A 20,376-nucleotide genomic window follows, 5' to 3' on the forward strand; every position below is an offset into this window, starting at 1 on the left:
AACCTGGTCCCAGGGTGAAAAAATTCGAAAACGCCGCCCTTGCGACTTCGTTTGGACAGCAAAGCCACATACTTGCTTATCGATGATAGAATTAATAGAAAATATGTGTCCATGAATTATATAATAAAGCAAAATTATTTTTATTGGATGTAATTTCTCTACCTCAGTTGTATGAGATTCAAACTGTTAACATCCAAGAATGTTACAATGACCTATAAAAGAACCCCCTTTAATGTCTAATAGTAGATGGACGTCTACATTTGTGCATGTATTTATTCTTTTGTGCTGTATTTGCTCTACTGCAAAACTCCCCACACGTACACAGCTATGAAATAATTATTCTTGTCTTCCTCTGTGCTCACTTCATCTCCTTAAATTCACAGCCAAACTAGTGATACAAGTATTCTCTCTCTCTCTCTCTCTCTATATATATATATATATATATATATATAGATAGATACAGACCTCCCTCCCTCCCATGAAATTGCTTTTTGTTAGCATTATTCATAGTAGTGCAGTGCCCGTTGAAAATGTGCCTGTTTAGAACGGGCTGATTGCTTGGCCTGTGGTATTGCTGCTTGTAGAATTCATCATTGTAGAATTAATTTGGGGTACAACCAAATTGTACCCCAAAATTACTTACAGAAGAAACCCAAACCACTTCATATGCAACTCCCCTGTATACCCTACTACTAACTTACTGATTTACCTGACAGAGGACGTTGCAAATTCAGAATGTAATCACAAAATATTACACTGAAAATGTGGAGTAACCAGACATTAGCCTCATGGACTCATGGCAGTGCGCTAACCACCCGACGTGTGTGTGTGTGTGTGTGTGTGTGTGTGTGTATGTGTGTGTGTGTGCGCCTGCATGCATAGACGGTGTTGTCTCGTGTCATATGATCGTTAACGAATTTAACACTTCAGCAGAGGTGTTCATTTCCATACAGGTTTAGTGGCTTGACAGTTAATGTTATTAGTTAGCAGTAGACTTAATTAACCCGGGGTGAGTCTGATGAAAAGCGTGTGTTGTGCTTTGCATGTTTGGAATTCATAAACGTCCTTAAATTCGGGAATTGTCGTTTGTTTATTCAAAGGCAAAGACAGTCCAAAGTAGTGCTACTTTGCACATTTTTGTGGGTCTGAGGTGTATGTCACATTTTAGCTTCCAAGCTCCGCTGCTTTCTTCGACCCTCTCTGTGCTCACTCAGTGTGCAGTGCAAGATGGGGAAGTGGCCAGCGGCTAGAACGACAAAAGCCAATGTGTGCTTCTTTTACCGATATATATTTAATGATATATTTTGCATTTCTAATCCAAACAACGTCAAACTTCACACTGCACTTACTCGTGTCCGTAGCAAGACACCTGTCAAGTTTGAAATCCATCGGATTTACGGTTCTAGAGATATGCGCATAACACACACACACACACACACACACACACACACACACACACACACAGACAGACGTTCCTGCGATAGATAGATAGATAGATAGATAGATAGATAGATAGATAGATAGATAGATAGATCGATCGATATAGTCGTTTGGCCCTGCTACTACACTGTGTGAGTACACTAATCTGACCTTCTTTTCATGTTTTCCTAAAAGAAACCTGAGAGTTTTGTTTGCCACAAGGCAGGCCAACGTCAGGATAAAAAAGTGTGAAATCAGGCAACTAACAGGTTTGAGCCAGAAGGAGAGTAATGACAGTGGCAGTGGGGGGGTGAAGGAAGCTCAGGGGGATTACAGTGTTGGCATGTGGAGAGTCACACCTGTTTCTTAAAGACACCACTGATTACAGGTCAGGAGCAACAGTCTGTTCACCGCGATCTCTTAAAAATAAGCTTTACTTAAGAGAGCAAAAGTCATGAAAGCTTCTGTAAACTTAATGCAAGATTTCATTTAGCTTATCTTTTATTGGTTTCTCTCTGAAAACCTGAAGCGTGTTCCTGTGGCTTTCCATATTCCAAGACAAATCTACGACAGCAGTTGCTATTAGAAATGAAAACCTTCATTATGTTAACAAAACCAAACCACTATTACTATGTGCGCTTACAAGATGTGGTATATTGCCACGACATATGGAAACTGGAGGATACAGAGGGGTGGATGAAGATGAGATGATCTGAATATTGTGTGCTTAAAGTGGCTATATGTAACTTTCAGTTTGTGTTGATTCTAGCGGCCACTTTGGACAAAAGCGGTAGTGTTTTTAGCACAACTGCTGTCGTAAAGATCTTTTCTTTACGGTGCTTTATTGCCCACTGTATATTACTGAGTTAGCATTACCGGGAGGTCAAATAGTTGCGGTGAATGTTTTGCTCAGGCAGAATCCTTCATTTACAATAAGAGAATACGTTACAGATGCATCGTTGCATTTCAAGTGTTGCATACTGTAACTTAGCCTGGATGCATCGTGAGCTAAACCGGGTGTCACTGTGTCACGAGCCAAAGCATTTGTTGTAGCAACTAACGTATTAATAACTTAGATTTATATAGCGCATTTCATGAAACCCACGAACACTTTAGACAAGTACAGGGGGACCAGGGAAAAGAAAATAGTAGGCCAACACAAACACGGACTGAAAAGAAATCAAAACCAGGCGCTAAATTGAAGGGGGACGTAATTTAATGTTGGCTACTGACATACAACTACATTGGGCAATCTAAAGTTATTTTATGAATGAAATAGACATATTACATACCTGAGGGCCAATTCGGGGTGGGTTTGGAATCATTTATAATCCCGTAATTGTATCCATCTGTTGAAACCCCGACCAAAGTTTACTCACGCTTTCGGTCGTCATCTTTCACTCTCCCTTTTAGATTTTTTGGTTTTTCTTCGTTTAATTTCCTTCTTTTCTGCGATGGTCCTGCCCCAGTATCAACCATAATTACAACAGATAACTTCTAAAATAATATTAAAATACAATTAGGCCTAGCCTATATAAAGAAATAACTGTAACTGGCTGGATATGCTAACACAGGCTTTTCCGGTGTTACAAAGAAATCTGTGACCCTTCAGAATGTGTGCTCTGTAGCTCTGTCTACCTGCCGTAAATCATTCTGTGACTTTACGGGAAAAATCGGACCCGGGCAACAGCACTAATAAAAACGACCTAAAAATAGCGTTCTTTTCACTGTTAGTCTGTTACAGGTCATATAAGATCATTATACTGTATGAACAATGACAGAGTTTGAAAACCACTAAAGTTACATATAGTGACTTTTAAGGAGGTGCAAAACTAAATTATTTTCACTTTTATACTATTCTTTATTTCATGATCTGTGACAAAAAAAGTCACAAAAAGTTGAGGATGATTTTCTGACTTTTTAGTAGCTGTATAAAATTGTTTGGTGAAATAAGCATCACAATGTTAACAAGCTTTCCTGGCTGTGAGATAAGGTTAGATAAAACTTTAATGATTCCTGAGGGGACTTTGTAAGTGATTGGGCATGATCTGAGCTAATGGGAGCCTTGACACAACTGCAGACGTTTGTGTCCATCTCTCTCCCTAATCATTCAATCGAATCAAGTATGATAATGTAATCAGGTCGTCAACAAGGATTCAAAAGTCGATGCTCGAAGATTTCAAAATGTCTCTGATTAGTCATTTTCAGATCTGCTTCTCTTGTCTTTATTGGCTCTAAAGCAGATTCACCCACACAGTGATAAAAAGAGCTAATAAGCTCAATTATGAGTGCAGTCAGTCTGTGAGTTGCTGTCATTTTAAGCTATTAACTCCAAGGACATTGGATAAGTAGCATGAAGGCTTTTTATTGAATTGGGTTTGTTGTTTCTTTGTCTTGATCTACTTGTATCTTTCTCTCTCTTCTTATTCCTAGGAAGCTCCACTGCACAAGGAACTACATCCACATGCATCTGTTTGTCTCATTCATCCTGAAGGCCATCGCTGTGTTCATCAAGGATGTCGTCCTCTACGAGGTCGGGGAGGTGGACAACTGCTCCTCAGGCTCTGTAAGTTATTTGCCTAAAACGCTGCTGTTGTTTGCTGTGGGTGTTTTGAGATTAACGACTCAGGGATTCTTGTTGTTGTCCTTGAACCCTAAAGAAGTCCAACTCCGTGTGAAGCCCAGCAGGTGAACATGACACTGGTAGGCTAATTATCCTCATTGAACCGCTGTTAATGAGAGATCTCCTTGGCTCAAATGGGGATGAAAAGATGGATTTCTGTAGTGCGGATGTTTGACAACAGACAAGGAGGGAACTAAAGTGATTCTGTCAAATGACAACTTTAATTGTTGCAAGGACAAAATCAAATTATTGTATAGATTAGTATCAGCACATAAAATTCAAGCATTCGTACAAGACAATTCTCAATATCCTCTTTGACTATAAAAACATGAATTGAATGACTGTATGATTCAGTTTATTTACTGTTGCATCAGTAGATATTCTATTGCATTATTAGTAGGAACTGTTCATGCCTGAGCCCGACTAAAACCGGACTTTTGAGGCCAATCAGCAAGACTTGATTACCATCCTCAGTACTCCAAGGGCCCCTAAAGTTCCTGGCCTACTGTGGTTTCATTTTGTTTGGAAGTACGCAGCACTTAAGTACAATATCTACAGTATAGACGTAACAAGGGCCCAACATATTACCTGACCTTGAGGATGTCTTAAACAGAGTCCCTATGACAAAATCTAGTTTTAAGACCCTAATTATTTTAATTTTGTGGTTGCATTATACTTATTTCTAATATGTGATTTTTTTTATTTTTTTTTTATTACTTTATTATCACCAAATAGCCAGATAGTATTCAAATTGCCCAGAAAGAGAAAGAAATGGTGGGTTAATGTTGCAAGCTGTCGTACACAAGTCGTGAGCAATTGACAACAAAAACAAGAAGTACTGAATATTTAAATACGAATCAACAAACACTCAACCTCTGGTTTCAAGGGGTGTTACCTCTCAAGCAGCAAAATATATAATATTATATTTAATATTTAAAAAAAGCAGAACTGAATTGTTTACCTGAAATACTACTAATCTAAGACAAAACTGCATTAAACAGTAGCTGAAGCTACCAGGCTAACAAGCCATTTATGCAGTTGGACTTAATTAAAACCACAATGTTTGGATGTCTTCCGCTCAACTTTCCACCAGCCCACCGCATACGGCTGAACCACAGACCCACACAGGCCACAGAGGCCACAGTTAGGCCTGCGAACATGAGGTTTCTGTTACGTTCTGTGGCCACACAACCAGAGGAGCCTCTAAGTGTATTTATTAGTGAGCTCTCCGGCTGGCTCCATTGTGTTGACAGTAGCCAGCTGCTGTCATGGATCGGCTGAAAAAGACATTACAGATCATGACCCTATCATTACTTCCATTAGTGTGTGTGTGTGTGTGTGTGTGTGTGTGTGTGGGGGTGGGGGGGTGGGGGGGTGTTGTTGATGTAGTGATGTTTGATGTAGTGACCCATTAGATTAATTCATGATATAATCACTGTGGGGAGGCTTATAACAAATGAATGATTTAAGGTACCTGTGTTTGTGGCATCATTCTTTCACATGCCATTGATCATAGAAACAATTTGTACTGATTTGCACGCATTAGAACTAGCAGAAAGGTTCAGACAGCTCATCTGGGTCCATTTTTTTCCCCCTCAAGATGCCATGTGAGAATCAATTTATATAGGCGACCAAATCCCTGTCAGCTTCACTGCCAGCTGGTTTAATGAGCTCTCTGAAATGTTACCTGCATGTAGAAGAAGCGGATCCCAGAAAAAAACACAGGAAAGTAAATTTATGATTTTATATTTGTAAATGGCCACTAGTAGTCCTATTTCATTCAACAATTTCCTTCAACAAGCAAACTTTTGGAGACAGCGCCAAGAGAAGTTTTTGCTACTTGGGTAAAAATAAATAAATACATTGCTTACCTGCTTTAGCAGATCCTCCTAATATCAGTAGTAGAAGATATTTCACTAAAAGTAAAAATACCACCAAGATCTTTGCTCCCCATGTCACCAGTTGGATCCAGACATCACTTATAATCATAGCCATGTTTACTGGTGGTATGCCAATATTATTGTAAAAGTCTTCTGGTATTTATTATTTGGTATATTGATATGCATTGTTTGTAATACAATTGTGAAGTCTATTCTTTTGTGTCTTGTGTCCATTGACAGGTTGGCTGCAAAGTAGTGATTGTGTTCTTCCAGTACTGTATTATGGCCAGTTTCTTCTGGCTGCTGGTGGAAGGCCTTTATCTTCACGCATTGTTGGCTGTTTCTTTCTTCTCTGAGAGGAAGTACTTCTGGGCTTACATTATGATCGGCTGGGGTGAGAACGCCTTCCTTATATGCTTTCATACGTCTCTGCTGTCCTGGGGTGAGACCTCAGCTGAAGACGAAGTACAGGTTGTGACCCGTGCCGGTGGGATGCAATAACAACTTTGTTTTTCACTTTTACTTCTTTTTCTTTAATGTCCCTAGGAGGTCCTACAATTTTCATCACAGCTTGGAGCATCACTAAAGCCTACTATAACGATGTGGGGTAAGAAAAACACCAGGGGACTGCCAGAGTCCAGTATACAATCTAGATCTGATTTGCTTTGATTTCATCTTGCACATGTTTCATTCTTTACCAGGTGTTGGGATATAATTGAGAAAACAGATGTATTCTGGTGGATCATTAAAACCCCTATTTTGGCGTCAATCCTGGTAAGTTTACACGCTTTGAGCACTTTTTTATCACTCAAATTCGATTACATTAACATGTATACTCCTTGAGGTGTTGACACTTAAGTCAGACTTTTAAAAGTAAAAGTAGTTTCCACTAAGAGAGAAAAAAATCTTTCTCAGTTATCAGTCTACCTCAGACTTTCCTGTCAGTTTAATATGCAGTACTCCACGTTTTCTTTGGTATTCCTACTAAAAAAACAATTATTTTTCTTATCATCATCTACTTCATTTTAAAGCATCTCCATGGCGGCTTTTTCTTCCATTTCCATTTTGAACACATTATCAGCATCTACAGAAACATCTGTAGAAAGAGATTGAAGAGAGGAATGTTTGTAGATGCACTTGGTGTATCCCAAAAAGAAATAGTTTGGCATTTAAATGTGCTTCAAGTGTTACAGGATTAGTTAGACATTTTTGGAAATACTCTTATTTGCTTCTTTTTTTACCAAGATAATATCAATACCTCTCCCAAATCTGTGTGTTAAATAAGGAGCTAGAGCCAGATGGTAATTAGCTTAGCATAAATACTAGCAGCAGGGGGAAACAGCTTGGGTTCTGCTTGCCAAAAAATAGCATGCAGTTCTTTTCTATTAAATAGAACGCAATTCTTTTCTATTTGTGTATGGATTTACCAAGATATGTGTGAGCTGTAAATGTAATATTAGTAGGTATATTGATTGTTGGTGAAAACCAAGCTAGCCGTTTCCCCTTGCTTCCAGTCCTAGTGCTATGCTAAGCTATGACTTCTAGTGAGCTCCTTAAGCAAAAGTTTGACATTTTTGGAAATATGCCCATTCGCTGTCTTGCGGCAAGTTATCAGAAGGTTGATACCACTCGTATCTCTGTACAGAAAATATGAAGCTACAGACTCAATCTGGTTAGCTTAGTTTAGCATAGCACAAAGACTGGAAACTGGGGGAAACAGCTTGCCTGGTTCTGTCCAAAGGTAGAAAACAATATGCCTATTATCACCTCTAAAGCTCACTATTTAACATGGTATATCTCTTTTATTTAGAGATACATTTAGAGGTGCTGGTGGGTGGATTTTGTTAGTTTAGGACAGAACCAGGTTTGCTGCTTGCCCCTATTTTAAGTCATTGTGTGAAGCTAAGCTAACTGGCTGCTGGCTGTAGCTTCATATTGAGCATACAAACATTAAAGCCAAAAAGGTTGAACTACTATTTTAAAAAATCTCTCTCCTTGGCTTTGAAACACAGATTGAACCAGAAAATCAGACAGTGATCTGCATTGGCAGGTTGTTTGTGTGTTTGTATGCATGTCACTGAGTGAGAAAACACTTTTAGAGAGGTGTTAAAAGGAGGGTTAAGATAAGTTCAACAAGCAGGACTCGAGAAGCTAGTAGATTACGTGGTGAAAAGAAAAAATTACTAAAAGTAGATGAACTGCACCTCGGCCCAACATTTTAACACTGCTTTATTTAATGCTTTATTTTACGGGTCTCTATGTTGAGTAGGAAATTTCCTGAAAGAACTATTTACTTTTACTATATCATTTTGTACTAATTATACGTACAATAGAGTGTTTTTGAGTTGAATTAGTGATGTGCATAATCAGCTTTTCTATAGATTAATTTCTTTGAAAGAACTGCTCCACTCTACCCCAAGTAAATGTTCTCTCTTGATTTATTCATTATTGAAAGCTCTACTACTCTCCACATATGTTGAATTGTTTTCTTACCTGTTGTGATGGCCACAGCCATGGCCACAGAGCCATCTTAAAAAGTTGTAACCTTGTGCACTTTATTTCCTTTGGCTTACGTTTTATTAGGATTTGTTCATATAATTTCTCAGACACATTATACATACATACTTTTGTTTCAAACATTTATTAATTACAAATAATTTACAGGACACTGGGTTTTGTTTCATATACAGTACATATACTTTATTTAGTTGACAGTACCAAGCTATCTTTTTGTAGCGTGCACATTTAGTTACTTTTTTATTGTTGGTTTCTTTCTTATATTATTTCTTTTGAGCATTGGAGTCCACGTTCAGAGGACTTTCCATCCAGTCTGCTGGGCAAAAGTGTGGCTCTGGGAGGAAGAGCTGTCTTAATTGGACACTACCACTGCTTGCCGTGTCATGGGGGAGCTTTATTCTTTCTTTAGATCATTTTTTGCTTGATTAACATTATAATAAGTAATTCTGTTTTGGTTAATGTTAAGTGAGGTTTATATTTTCTAGAATAAGTGTTTGTTTTGTTTAGATTATTTGGAGTTTAATTAGTACTGTTTTATTGTACTTCAGTTACGTTCTGTTTAGTTGGCCTCTTTTATGGGCCCAGAACTTATCTTCACTTTTTGTTTTGAACTATTTTCAAAACTTACCTGTGACTCCATGTACCTTACTGCTTGGTCCTTCACACCTGTAGACTGATTTTCTAATTTTCTAGTTTTTATTGGCAACTTTAGCAGAATGGCTCTAGGGATGGCATGAATGCCGGCAGCAAATGTTAGCATCCTAACATGCTTAAGTTTAGGAGAAGGTGAACATGGTAAACATTTTACCTGCTTAACATCAGCATCTTTTTTTACCATGGCCTACTGTATAACTGCTAAACATGTCTCTAGGTTATGCTGGAAATTAATTTCAACTAATTGTACTGTTTAAACATTGTCTTAATTTCCCCCATAGTTAACACCAAATTACTTTTTCCTTTTCCAGGAACCTGCCTATGAATTATTACTGGTCTTACATATTAGTCCCTTTTTAGGGGGGTTATATAAAAACTATACTAAACATCAGAGTTTTAAGAAGACAATATGGGATGCAGAAAACAGTCCCTCCTCTGCTGATGTCTTTCTTTGCTGATCTTTGCTTGGCAGCACACGCAGCAGGTTTAGTTGTGTTCTTTCACATCAGGATCAGCAGACTGGCTGTCAGATGCCTGTCTCTTTCTCTCTGCAGCAGCTCTGACTGATGTTTGTGAGTGTATCATGATGTGTTACCATTTTAGAGGTCCAACACAATTAACAATTTAGAAATGCTAATTTTCCCACAGGACAGCACTACAATCCAATCAGAGTGAGATGAAATTCAGCATCAAGCTTCTGTTATGAGATGCGTTTCTCAAACATTGGACACTGAAAACATATTGAAGTAACTTTGAAAAGTTTTTTTTTTTTTTCCATATAGGAATTTCATATTGGAAAATCTTTATATTTCTGATTGATATTTCATTACCCAGCAGCACTAAATCTCATTTACATTGTAAAATACCCCTATACTGTCTTCATGTTTCCGCAGGTGAACTTTATTCTATTCATCTGCATTATACGAATACTTCGTCAGAAAATCAACTGCCCAGATATTGGAAGAAATGAGTCCAATCAGTATTCGTGAGTATATTTTAATACATAAAATATTTCATGCTGTAAATTGGTGTTATTCATTAGTTCAGATAAGTTGAAATATTATTGCCTGTGAGGACGTTGGGGAAAATCTACACCACTTTAACAGTTTTTGTTTTAGGCTGAATTTGGTCCACATTCTGTGAAAGTTAGTTGAATTTACAAAAGTAAACATAGATTATCTCGAATAACCACAGAAAGCTGGGAGTAAGATACACATATGTCCAGTAAGTTCAACATTGGCTGTAAATATTTTTTCTGTTGCTCCTTTTAACTTTTTATGCTCAAAGCAATGCAGGGATGACCAATCCGTTTTTCTACTTCAGAAAAGAAATTCATCGCCTGCCTTAGCATTTGGTACTCAGCACAGTAGCCTTCCCCTGGCAGCTGTTTTGCACAGAGATATAGAGCTCTGTGTTTAAGTGTTTTTTCCTGTGATGGAGAGCATCTCATAAGCCAGCCATAATGCATGAGCCATTTTCCCACTGACACTTTTAATGGTGTTTTTTACCCATCTCTAGTCCTCAGAGCTGATATGTAAAATGAAAAGTACTCTGGAGTTGCATTTCATTATTGGCATATATAGAGACAGATTGAAAATTGGTTTCACCGGAGGGAGAAATTTGTTCTTTGCTTTGTCGTTTCAGGAGGCTGGCGAAATCAACCCTGCTTTTGATTCCTCTGTTTGGAATCAATTTTATCGTGTTCGCATTCATCCCAGAACAGGTGAAGACTGAGCTACGGCTGGTTTTTGACTTGATTCTGGGGTCATTTCAGGTATGATATCAACTTAGGAAGAAGTTATTGTAAAAACACTTACACAGCGCAATTTTACAAATTTTACATTGAGGAATTTGTTTTTGATGCCTTTCACGGAGGTCATCCACAACACATTTTTCTTGAATTTCTAAATCCAAACTTCATTTAAGTAATGATATGGCGTTCTGTTAGCCCCGACCAAGTGTCTCTACCGAAGAAACCCTGGCAGAAAACCTTGGCAGGTCTCCAGGGGCTTCGCTGGCTGATTCAGTGGCAGTGTTACCGTTTTAAACCCCCGGGTGTTATTTCAGTTCATCACATAATGAGGAATGATGGAGAGTGCAGCCAGACAGCACAGCTGCATTACAGACCACTTGGAAACCAAGGAAACCTTTCCAGCACATTCCTCCCATCATGCATCTCATTCATCTTTCTCATTATTACTGCAAACTAACCATTGTACAATATGCATTGTTTTTCCATTTATATTTCTCACGAATGCCACACGTTATCCTTCAATTAGGGAATAGTTGTAAAGACCAGATAAACAGATACAGTAAAACTGTAAATTGACACACCATTATTGCTCTCTTATCTGTGTTTTTCTTTCCATTTAGGGCTTTGTGGTCGCAGTTCTTTACTGCTTCCTCAACGGAGAGGTAGGAACCCCCCTAACAGTGATGCAAACACTGTTTGTATAAACACTCTGTGTTTTCCATGCAGAGATAGCCCACAGTGTTGATTCTCAGAAAATGTAGTTAATCTGAGGCTCCCTCGATGCACCACTTACATTCACACACAGTCCTGAAAGGTGGATGGAGCTGTGAGTATGAGTCATCAGCGCTGGTCGCCTCCCTTGGACCTCCTCGCAGCATATTTTCTGCACTCTGCCTGCAGGGCGGGAGGGCTGTAAAAAGCACAGCCTTTTTGGCAGGGAGCTATTGGTTGATGTCTGCAGAGGCTCTCTGTGTTAGTTATGTTCCCAGTGCTGGGCCAGATTGAATCATAGTGATGGGCTGGATGGCAAAGCTTGACATTATGCTGCCTGAATTTTAAGCCAGTGCAATTTTCAAGTGTCCTTTGTTAAGTGTAAAACCTTGGAGATGTAGTGTTTATAAATTACTGGAGCCTCTAGAATGTATACAATCCTGGAGTCATTGTTTGTCACATATTGAGTCGCAACAAAACCACAAATGTAATATCGGAAGAAATTACAGTAATTTTCACGTACATGAAAACAAAACTAAACACAGGCCATTAAAATAACCATAAAAACCAAGAAGGGCTTTTTTATTACCTCTACCTATCATATAAAACAATACATTCAGTTGCCAGTTTATTATGTACACCTATTATAGCTAAACCTAACACAGTGTAATACAACAGTCTTGCAATAAGTCTGACTCTTTATGATATTCAATGTTTGTTCAAATTGAGAAACAAAGTTTTGTATTTTTGTAACCCTGTAAAACAGGAAAGTCGGGTTATTTCACCTAATAGGCGCAAACGCGGTAACCACGCTGTGGACAAGTTTCCCCTTGTTATCACTTGTGAACAGTGTTGGGAACATTACTTTAAAAAAGTAATTAGTTATAGTTACTCACTACTTGTTCCAAAAAGTAACTGAGTTAGTAACTGAATTACTCTATAATAAAAGTAACTTGTTACCAGGGAAAGTAACTATTTGCGTTACTGTTAAAAAAAAAAGTTGCTATATGTCAAGAATGCCAAGAATTTGGATTTTTTTGAGCAGTTTTTTTTTTATGTGAGGCAGAAAGATCTAGCTTTAGCTGCTTGGAGGACTTTGCTCCGTCCTTCTTTGCTAGAGGATGGCGAGCTATCATCTGTGGTGGAGGTGTTTTTGGCCACTAGCTTTGTAGATGCATGTGTCGTTGTGAGATGCTTCATTAAATTAGAGTTGTTTACAACGGATGTCGACAAAGTCTTCGCTCCTGGACATAATGTACACATTACATGCACGTTCTTGCCTTTGACCACAATGAATTTGAAGTAGTGCTTATATCTCCACCTTGAAAATGCCAACTTTTCATCGGATTGCTCCTGACTCGCCATCTCTGCTGCTTCATCGAATCTCTGTTTAGCTGTGTGTGTGTGTGTGTGTGTGTGTGTGTGTGTGTGTGTGTGTGTGTGTGTGTGTGTGTGTGTGTGTGTGTGTGTGTGTGTGTGTGGCGCGTGTGCTGGCATGTGTGTAAAAACACTGGCTCTGATTGGCTACCATGAAACATGACTCTGCCTTAGCCAATCATAATCGCTTACCTCGTTATTAACCCACCTCCTCACTAGCTGTGAGCCAGGGGTGCGTTCGGATTACACAGTTTATTCAATCAATGCATAGTAACGCACCGCATTTAACGTCCAGTAATGTTAACGGCGTTGTAACGACGGGAAAAGTAATTAGTTAGATTACCCCGTTACTGAAAAAATAACGTCGTTACCTAACGCTGTTCTTTTAAACGGCGTTTTTCCAAACACTGCTTGTGAAACCAACTCTCCATAGAGAAGAACAGTCTGATGCCGGGCTGAGCAGACAGCAGCTGAGAGAGTTGTTGAAAGTCTAAAAGGGCCAGCAGAAGCTGTTGTCCGGTGCTTAAGAGTCAGTAACCTATCCCTATGACCCTGCCAATGACTACATCTAAAAGCCAAAAGGCAGTGCAGCTGATCTCATGGTGAGATTCCAGCAAACACTCCAGCAACAAAGTGAGAAACTGTCAACGTACTCAGACTTGACAAACTGTTGAGTGCAGTCCATTGTAAAGGAGGAATTGAAGTGGCTGACGTGAACCGCGCTCTGTGTCTTGACCTTGCTCCTCTGGCTGCGCAAATTTGAGCCTCCTTTAAGCTTCACTGAACTGCTTCTTGACATGAGCGATGAAGAGGAGTTGATCCTTGAAATACACAGCGCAAAGGCTGGTGTTTCCTCAGCTATGGTTAAGCGTGCAGAGTGTGCTACGGCTTCAGTTGCTCCAGAAGCTGCCACCTCAGAGGATGATCCTTCGATAGAGAGCTTCAGGAAAGAATTTCAAGGGCTTAAGAGTGATGTTGCACATCTGTTTCCTGCCTCTGTAGCTGCATCAGAAGCGTTGACCAGTATCCATGTCACTGCTATCTGTGCTCGAGTTTAATGGCATTGTGGTTGGAGTAGCTGAGACCAGTGAAACAATTGTGCTTGTGTGTCCTGATCTGGCTATAAAAGGCGGGGATTCCATTGTGGTTGGCACAAACTCTTCTATAGCAAGGGGACTATTTCAATCCTGCAAAACACCAAGGGGCTAAAGTTGTTGCTAAGGCAATGCATAGTTTCAAGCTCACACAGCATAGCTATAATATATGTTAGCCAGGCCTCGCTGCACCCTAGCTAGTTATGTGCTCTATCTGTTGTTATTGTAGACACCTCCTGACTCAATATTATAGTAGTGTATTTTCAGTAAATGTTATGAGGTATGCCACATCATACTGTTAAATGACACGTACAACAAAACTACATGGTAAGTCATGTCCCGTATTAAGGTATTATTGTTCTAATCCATTGTAGGTCCAAGGAGAGATCAAGAGGAAGTGGCGGAGGTGGCACCTGCAGAGATACATGGGCTCGGACACCAAATACCAACATCCGTCCATCGGCAGCAGCAACAACTTCAGCACCCAGATCACTATGTTGACACGATGCAGCCCCAAAACACGCCGCGCTTCATCCTCCTGTCACGACGACCTGTCTAGTATATGACTCTCACAAACGGTGATACAGACATATATGCTGTACAAAATACTCTCATGCCACACATTGGGCAGAAAAAGAAATACGCACTCCCTCATTAGCACATGCACTCTTGGAGGATGTGTTGCTTGAGTGTCATATAGACAAAAGAAAGTGATGAGAAGATATCCAAGAAAATAGTGTGACATCTTTTAAGCAGCTTTTAATCTCTATGCTTCTTGAAAATTGGTTTTAAAATGCTCATATTATGCTCATTTTAGGTTCATAATTGTATTTAGAGGTTGTACCAGAATAGGTTTACATGGTTTAATTTTCAAAAAACACCATATTTTTGTTGTACTGCACATTGCTGCAGCTCCTTTTTTCACCCTGTGTGTTGAGCTCTCTGTTTAAGCTACCGAGTGAGGCATTGCACTTCTGTTCCATCTTTGTTGGGAGTCGCACATGCACAGTACCTCGGTAAGGACTACCAGCCAGTCAGAAGCGTAGTATGAGGGCGTGCCACGCTAGCAGCTATGTGAGCATTATAACGTGTGTTACAAAGTGACGCATGTTCGTCATGGAAGTAAAGGCTGGACTACAATAGAGCTGTTTGGAGCAGTTTGTGAACAGTGTTTTCTGTTGGAGATGGTAAGTCCCTTTGGGGTGGACTTTGGCCTTTTTTACCTTGTAAACCTATAACATGCACAAAAAAGATATATAACACTATAAAGGAAAAGGAGAAAGCCAAACAGCATAATATGAGCACTTTTAAGTTACAAAGATACAAGCGCATTTCTTCACTAGCACCACTTCTGTACATTTGAATGAGAACCATTCACTATTTTGTATTTCATACAGTCATATAAGCATACATCAGTGCACATGTACACGAAAATTTGTGAGTCATATCATTATGGATCATCTGGTCAATCGTTATTAAGTTCCCTGTGTGCTCAGACACCGGGCAATGCAAAAATGTCACATATTAATGGGGTTAGGTCAGGGAATCTAAATGTGAACCGCTTCAGCAGCCCCGCGATCTGATGTAATTATGCGCCGATTAAAAATCACTTAGTGGATTCCTGCAGCTCCCAATGAACAAGGCTGGTGCTAAGACACAGCCATTAGAAGAAAAGGAGCTGACGTCTTTTAAACAAGAAATCACATTCTTTATTTTGTTAGTGTGTGCAGCGACATCACAGGCAAAGAAAAGTACCAGGAATACATTATGGGTGTGAGTTTGAATGTGCGTAGTGATGGAAAATACATTTTTAAGCATATTTTTAGGCAACCAAAAGGAACAAAACAGTGTGTAACATTTTTGTTTTCCTCATTGTGTCGGAAGAAAATGGCTGATAACCAGCAGGAACCGTTTTCCATGAATGCCAAACGGATGAGGCTTCAGACCGGGTGACCGGTGTGATGCTGATTCACAATGATGGGTTTGGAGTATAAATGCCCTTCTCTGCACTATCACTCTCACAAGAGACTGATTGCCCTTTGCCTTCCCTTTTATCAGTACAGCCCTCCCTCTTGTTACATGTGATTCTGAGCCTGTGATAGTTTTTATTTATTTTTTATTTGAGGCACTGTGGCAGTTTTGTGCCAATCACTACAGAGTGCCTGGTGTCAGTGTTTTAAAGTGGCACTTTCAGATCTTTACTGGCAGTTGCCTGTTCTGGAGAGGAAATGCCTTTTAAGCAATTCAGTCCTTGAATGTTTACATTTACTTTGAAGAAGTCAGTTAACATTGTAATGTTAACATACATAACATACATATGTAGTTAACATACAGTGCAAAGAAAATGAATTACTATGGATTGTTGTGCCATGCATATTGCATTGTGGCTACAATATTAGTAATAACGTTGTTTGTTCATGTTATTGCAACATGTGGGATTTAAAGCCTCGCCAGGAACATAAAATTCTCTTGTACAAGCTTTTTATATAGCAGTCTGTGGCTCAATGCTAAGCATAACAGCTAAATAAACTACACTTAAAAGCAGTCCTCAGACTTGTAGAGAAGCTGTCTTGGTGCTGCTTTGGTAGAGCCTCCATTGTGAAAAATATTTCCTGAATTCTCCATTGTGTTGTCGAGTTTAAGCTTCTCCCCTGGAGGAGTTTAAACCTGACATGTCCATAAAGACTACGAGAGCCAGTATGTAAAGCAAAGCGACGAGGATGACTGGTCCTTCGTCACAACAATGCTATCATTGTTCTTTTTAAGATTATAAGGTTAGACCTGAAAGTCACTTGCATGTTAATGCAAGAAGGAACATAAAGAAGAAAAAAATACATCATCTCAACCCGCCGCAGATTTAAAGGGTCAGACAACAACAAATGCTCATGTTGATCTTGGAAAAGGCCTTCATATAGTAGGATGCTTTGGTGTTGACAAAAGATTAAAGGAATAGTACTACATGTTTGGGAATATTCACTTTCTGGTGAACACATGAGAAGATTGATGCCACTCTCATATCTGCCGGTTGGCTTAGCGTAGAATAACTACTCTAAGCAGGGAAAGAGCTAGCCCTATTCCAAAGTAACAAAATCCACCTATCAGCACATCAAAAGCTCACTACTTAAATGTGATATCTCATTTTCGAAGTCCTGTCATCATCGTGAGGTTTCCAAGCAGCCAGCAGATACTTAAGCTAACTAAAACTGCAACTTGCCATTTTTAACAAACGAAATATAATATGTAAGTCAGCTTAACCTTTGGACAGCCGTTTCCAGTGTTTGTGCTAAGCTAAGCAAACCAGCTACTTCATATTTAGCGTACAGATAAGAGAGTGATATCAATCTTCTCATTAAATTCTCGGCAAGAAAGCAAATAAGCGTTTAAAGACTCATCCCACATTGTTTGGTGCCTGTCTTCTGTTGTCAGTAAAGTTTAATGTAATTGTGTCAATTTGCTAATGTACCTCATAATGGTGAATGTAAATAGATTTGTATACACTGAAACAATACTAGTAAAAAGTGTTTTCAAATGTAGTCACAGGTGTTGCTAGATATTATCTTTTAGTGTTTGCTGGATATTATCTTTTAGTGTTTTGGTGACCTGGCATGGTTGTTTTGTATCAGTGAGATAATATTAAAAAGTGATATTGAATCAACAATCATTGTAATGTGCACTTACAGTAAGTATTCAGTAGTGAAGCATGTGTAATATAGATGTGTTTATTTGGAAACTGGATTTTGTGTTGTGTATATTTAAGATTTAATAGTTAGTGCAATGCAAGTAACACTGGTGAAGCTACAAATGTACTGTATTAGCTTAGGTTCACATTTGTGTACAAGGACACTTCATCGTTTTAAAATAATAGTTTTGTTTATTATTATGATTAATTTTGTTGTACAGTGTGTGTTGTCGTGGCAGGAAATTTAACTTGCCATAAAACTTTGACATTGTTTCACTCAAACGTTATGAATTGAATTATTTAAAAATATACAATATGGTGAAAGAAAAAGTAAAACTCCATGTCATGCTTCAATGCTACTTTAAGTGTGTATCTTTTGTCAAGATGGAATTAGTTTATCATTAGCAAGTCAAGACTTGCTGCACCATAAATAGCTGTGTGTTGTTAGCTTATTTTCATAAGTGCTCTCTGCTACTCAACAAGAGCATGACTTAAAGTTGATTCATTTTTTATTTTACTCCCAGAGATGCTCACTTAAGTTTCAGACTCAAGTTGTTCATGCAAATGTTCTAATCCCTAAAAAACTGAGGTCTTTTTCATTTAAAAAGTTATATTATTTTATTCATATTTCACAGCCGAAGCCTCCTCAACTAGCACTCTGAAGATGACTTGATCAAGTGCCTGTGCCTTCAATACGCAAGAAGACAGATTGATGTTCCAGCTGATATATTAATGTGTAGTAACATCATCAGAAAGCAGCACATTATGTTCTTTTGGAAACAATGTGTTTTGTAACAGCTCAAAGTGTTTGAAACACTCTACAGCTCAGAAGAATTATAAATGACTGTACTTTTTCACTTCATTGTGCTGCTACAGGTCACAGTGCCATGGAAAGACAAAAGTGTCTGAAAAGAGGTTCAGATCTCAGCTCAAAGCCAGTATTACCTTAATTTACATAAATTCAGTCTGAAATCAATGATGGAAATTACATTTATTTACATATTTTAAGGTAGGCTACTATTTGTTTTGTGCTACTTTATACTTTAACTCCATTTCAGGGGGACATATTGTACATTTTACTACTACTAAACTTATATGAGGGGTGTACAGTACCCTTTTCTTTTAAAATCATAAAACGATGATTGCTACAGTTGAAACTACTCATAGTTTGACTTGCAACAACAACATTTAAACACCATTGACCCACTGTTGCAACAATAATTTAAAGGCACAATGTGAAATGTAAAACAAACATGCCCACTACTAAAATTCCAAACAGGATTAGACTGAATTTGAATTCCACATTAACTGACATGTCTTGTTTTAGGAGGAAACAATAGACAACTCTTAAGTTATAAATGTTCTGATGCTGCAGAGGACACACAGCAGTAAACAGGCCTGCTATCCAGCTATACAATCAGAATTAGACAAAATGTGAATTTTTTATCTGTAGGTCAAACTCCTATGTATGTGAATATATTAAAGTTAATGATTAGGCCTTTAACTCTGTAATAAGTACCATCCTTCAGATACCTGTTAATACATTTTACTGCTTTGCTAGATTTACTTCAACAAAATGAAAGACTTTTGCTTGCAATGGTATATGTTTACTTTATGGCGGTTTAATTTATACCTTTAATGAAGTTAAGTACTGGAGCACACTTTTGACATACAGTACTTAAGTATTTCCATTTTTATTTGCTATTTTATACTTTTCAGGGACATAATGTACTTTTTACTCTTGTTTTTTTACTTTGCAGATCACTACAACAAAAACACAGTAACAGTTTATTAAATATGATGCATTGTTAGGGATTAAACTAAAACAGTAACAAAGTTGTTAAATCTGCTCTCTCTCAACCAGCCACAACATTAAAATGTTGCATAAACACCAGTAATACGAATTCACTAATGGACCATTTTGCATAATGAGTAGTACTTTTATTTTTTACACTTTAAGCACATTGCGCTGGTCATACTAAAGTAGAATTTTGAATGCAGGACATTTACTTAGAATACTTTATATTGTGGTATTTCTACTTTTACTAAGATCTCAGTACTTCTTTGTCTGTTGGGTAAAAGGATCTCAATCATTCTTCCACCAGTCAGAAATCAAAGCAGCTCTCGCTCCAGTTGCACTTCGGTTACAATATTTGACAGGTACGACTGGCCCGCTGAGTTTGCTTTGGTGTAATGAAACTCCAACTATTTGAGTTAATCCGTCTGTTGTCCTTCGGGGTTTATTGGATTACTCGCTGCCTTTGAGCGCAGCAGACCTCTGGCTATGCTCAGCACCATGAAGAAGAGCCAACTTAGCCAAGACCAAACACTGTGCCGTAAAAAAGATTAACAAACACACCTTGCCTTGCCTGGTTTCACAGATCTGCAGCTCCTGTGTCTAATGTTTAATTAGCTCTGTCCATGAAGTGGAAACGAGAATGCACATAGACGATTAACTATGAACTCTGATGATTGTGAATAGAGAGATATTTAGGGTTGGAGGTTGCAGGATATTAAAAACATCAACCCTGAGTGTGTTGAAATATGCTGATCAGAAAGATACAAATGTACTTTATTGTTATCTATGATCCATTTTTTCCTGTATTTATAAACTGGTAGTATATCATATAGCTTTAAATGTATCTTTTAGAGTCTCACTGTTAGAATAC

At 38.5% G+C, this 20,376-nt stretch overlaps 1 protein-coding gene and 1 long non-coding RNA gene across 2 annotated transcripts in view; both read left to right on the forward strand.

The window, feature by feature from the left end:
* vipr1b (vasoactive intestinal peptide receptor 1b) overlaps nt 1-14,909 on the forward strand; it is a 44,500-nt gene extending 29,591 nt beyond the window's left edge. Inside the window, exons 6-13 of the mRNA XM_031282239.2 lie at nt 3,853-3,985; nt 6,163-6,316; nt 6,469-6,529; nt 6,624-6,696; nt 9,987-10,078; nt 10,738-10,867; nt 11,467-11,508; nt 14,403-14,909. Of these exons, the coding sequence (XP_031138099.1) occupies nt 3,853-3,985; nt 6,163-6,316; nt 6,469-6,529; nt 6,624-6,696; nt 9,987-10,078; nt 10,738-10,867; nt 11,467-11,508; nt 14,403-14,594 (877 nt within the window). The 3' untranslated portion in view covers nt 14,595-14,909. The remainder of the gene's footprint in view (nt 1-3,852; nt 3,986-6,162; nt 6,317-6,468; nt 6,530-6,623; nt 6,697-9,986; nt 10,079-10,737; nt 10,868-11,466; nt 11,509-14,402) is intronic.
* Nucleotides 14,910-15,241: 332 nt separating this feature from the next.
* Nucleotides 15,242-18,031, forward strand: LOC118494969. The gene is made up of 2 exons (XR_004897191.1): nt 15,242-17,561; nt 17,593-18,031. It is a non-coding gene; the product is annotated as an uncharacterized LOC118494969 (long non-coding RNA).
* Nucleotides 18,032-20,376: the final 2,345 nt, after the last annotated feature.

Source organism: Sander lucioperca, chromosome 1 (genome assembly GCF_008315115.2).
Source record: "Sander lucioperca isolate FBNREF2018 chromosome 1, SLUC_FBN_1.2, whole genome shotgun sequence".
In the NCBI taxonomy this organism is placed as follows: domain Eukaryota; kingdom Metazoa; phylum Chordata; class Actinopteri; order Perciformes; family Percidae; genus Sander; species Sander lucioperca.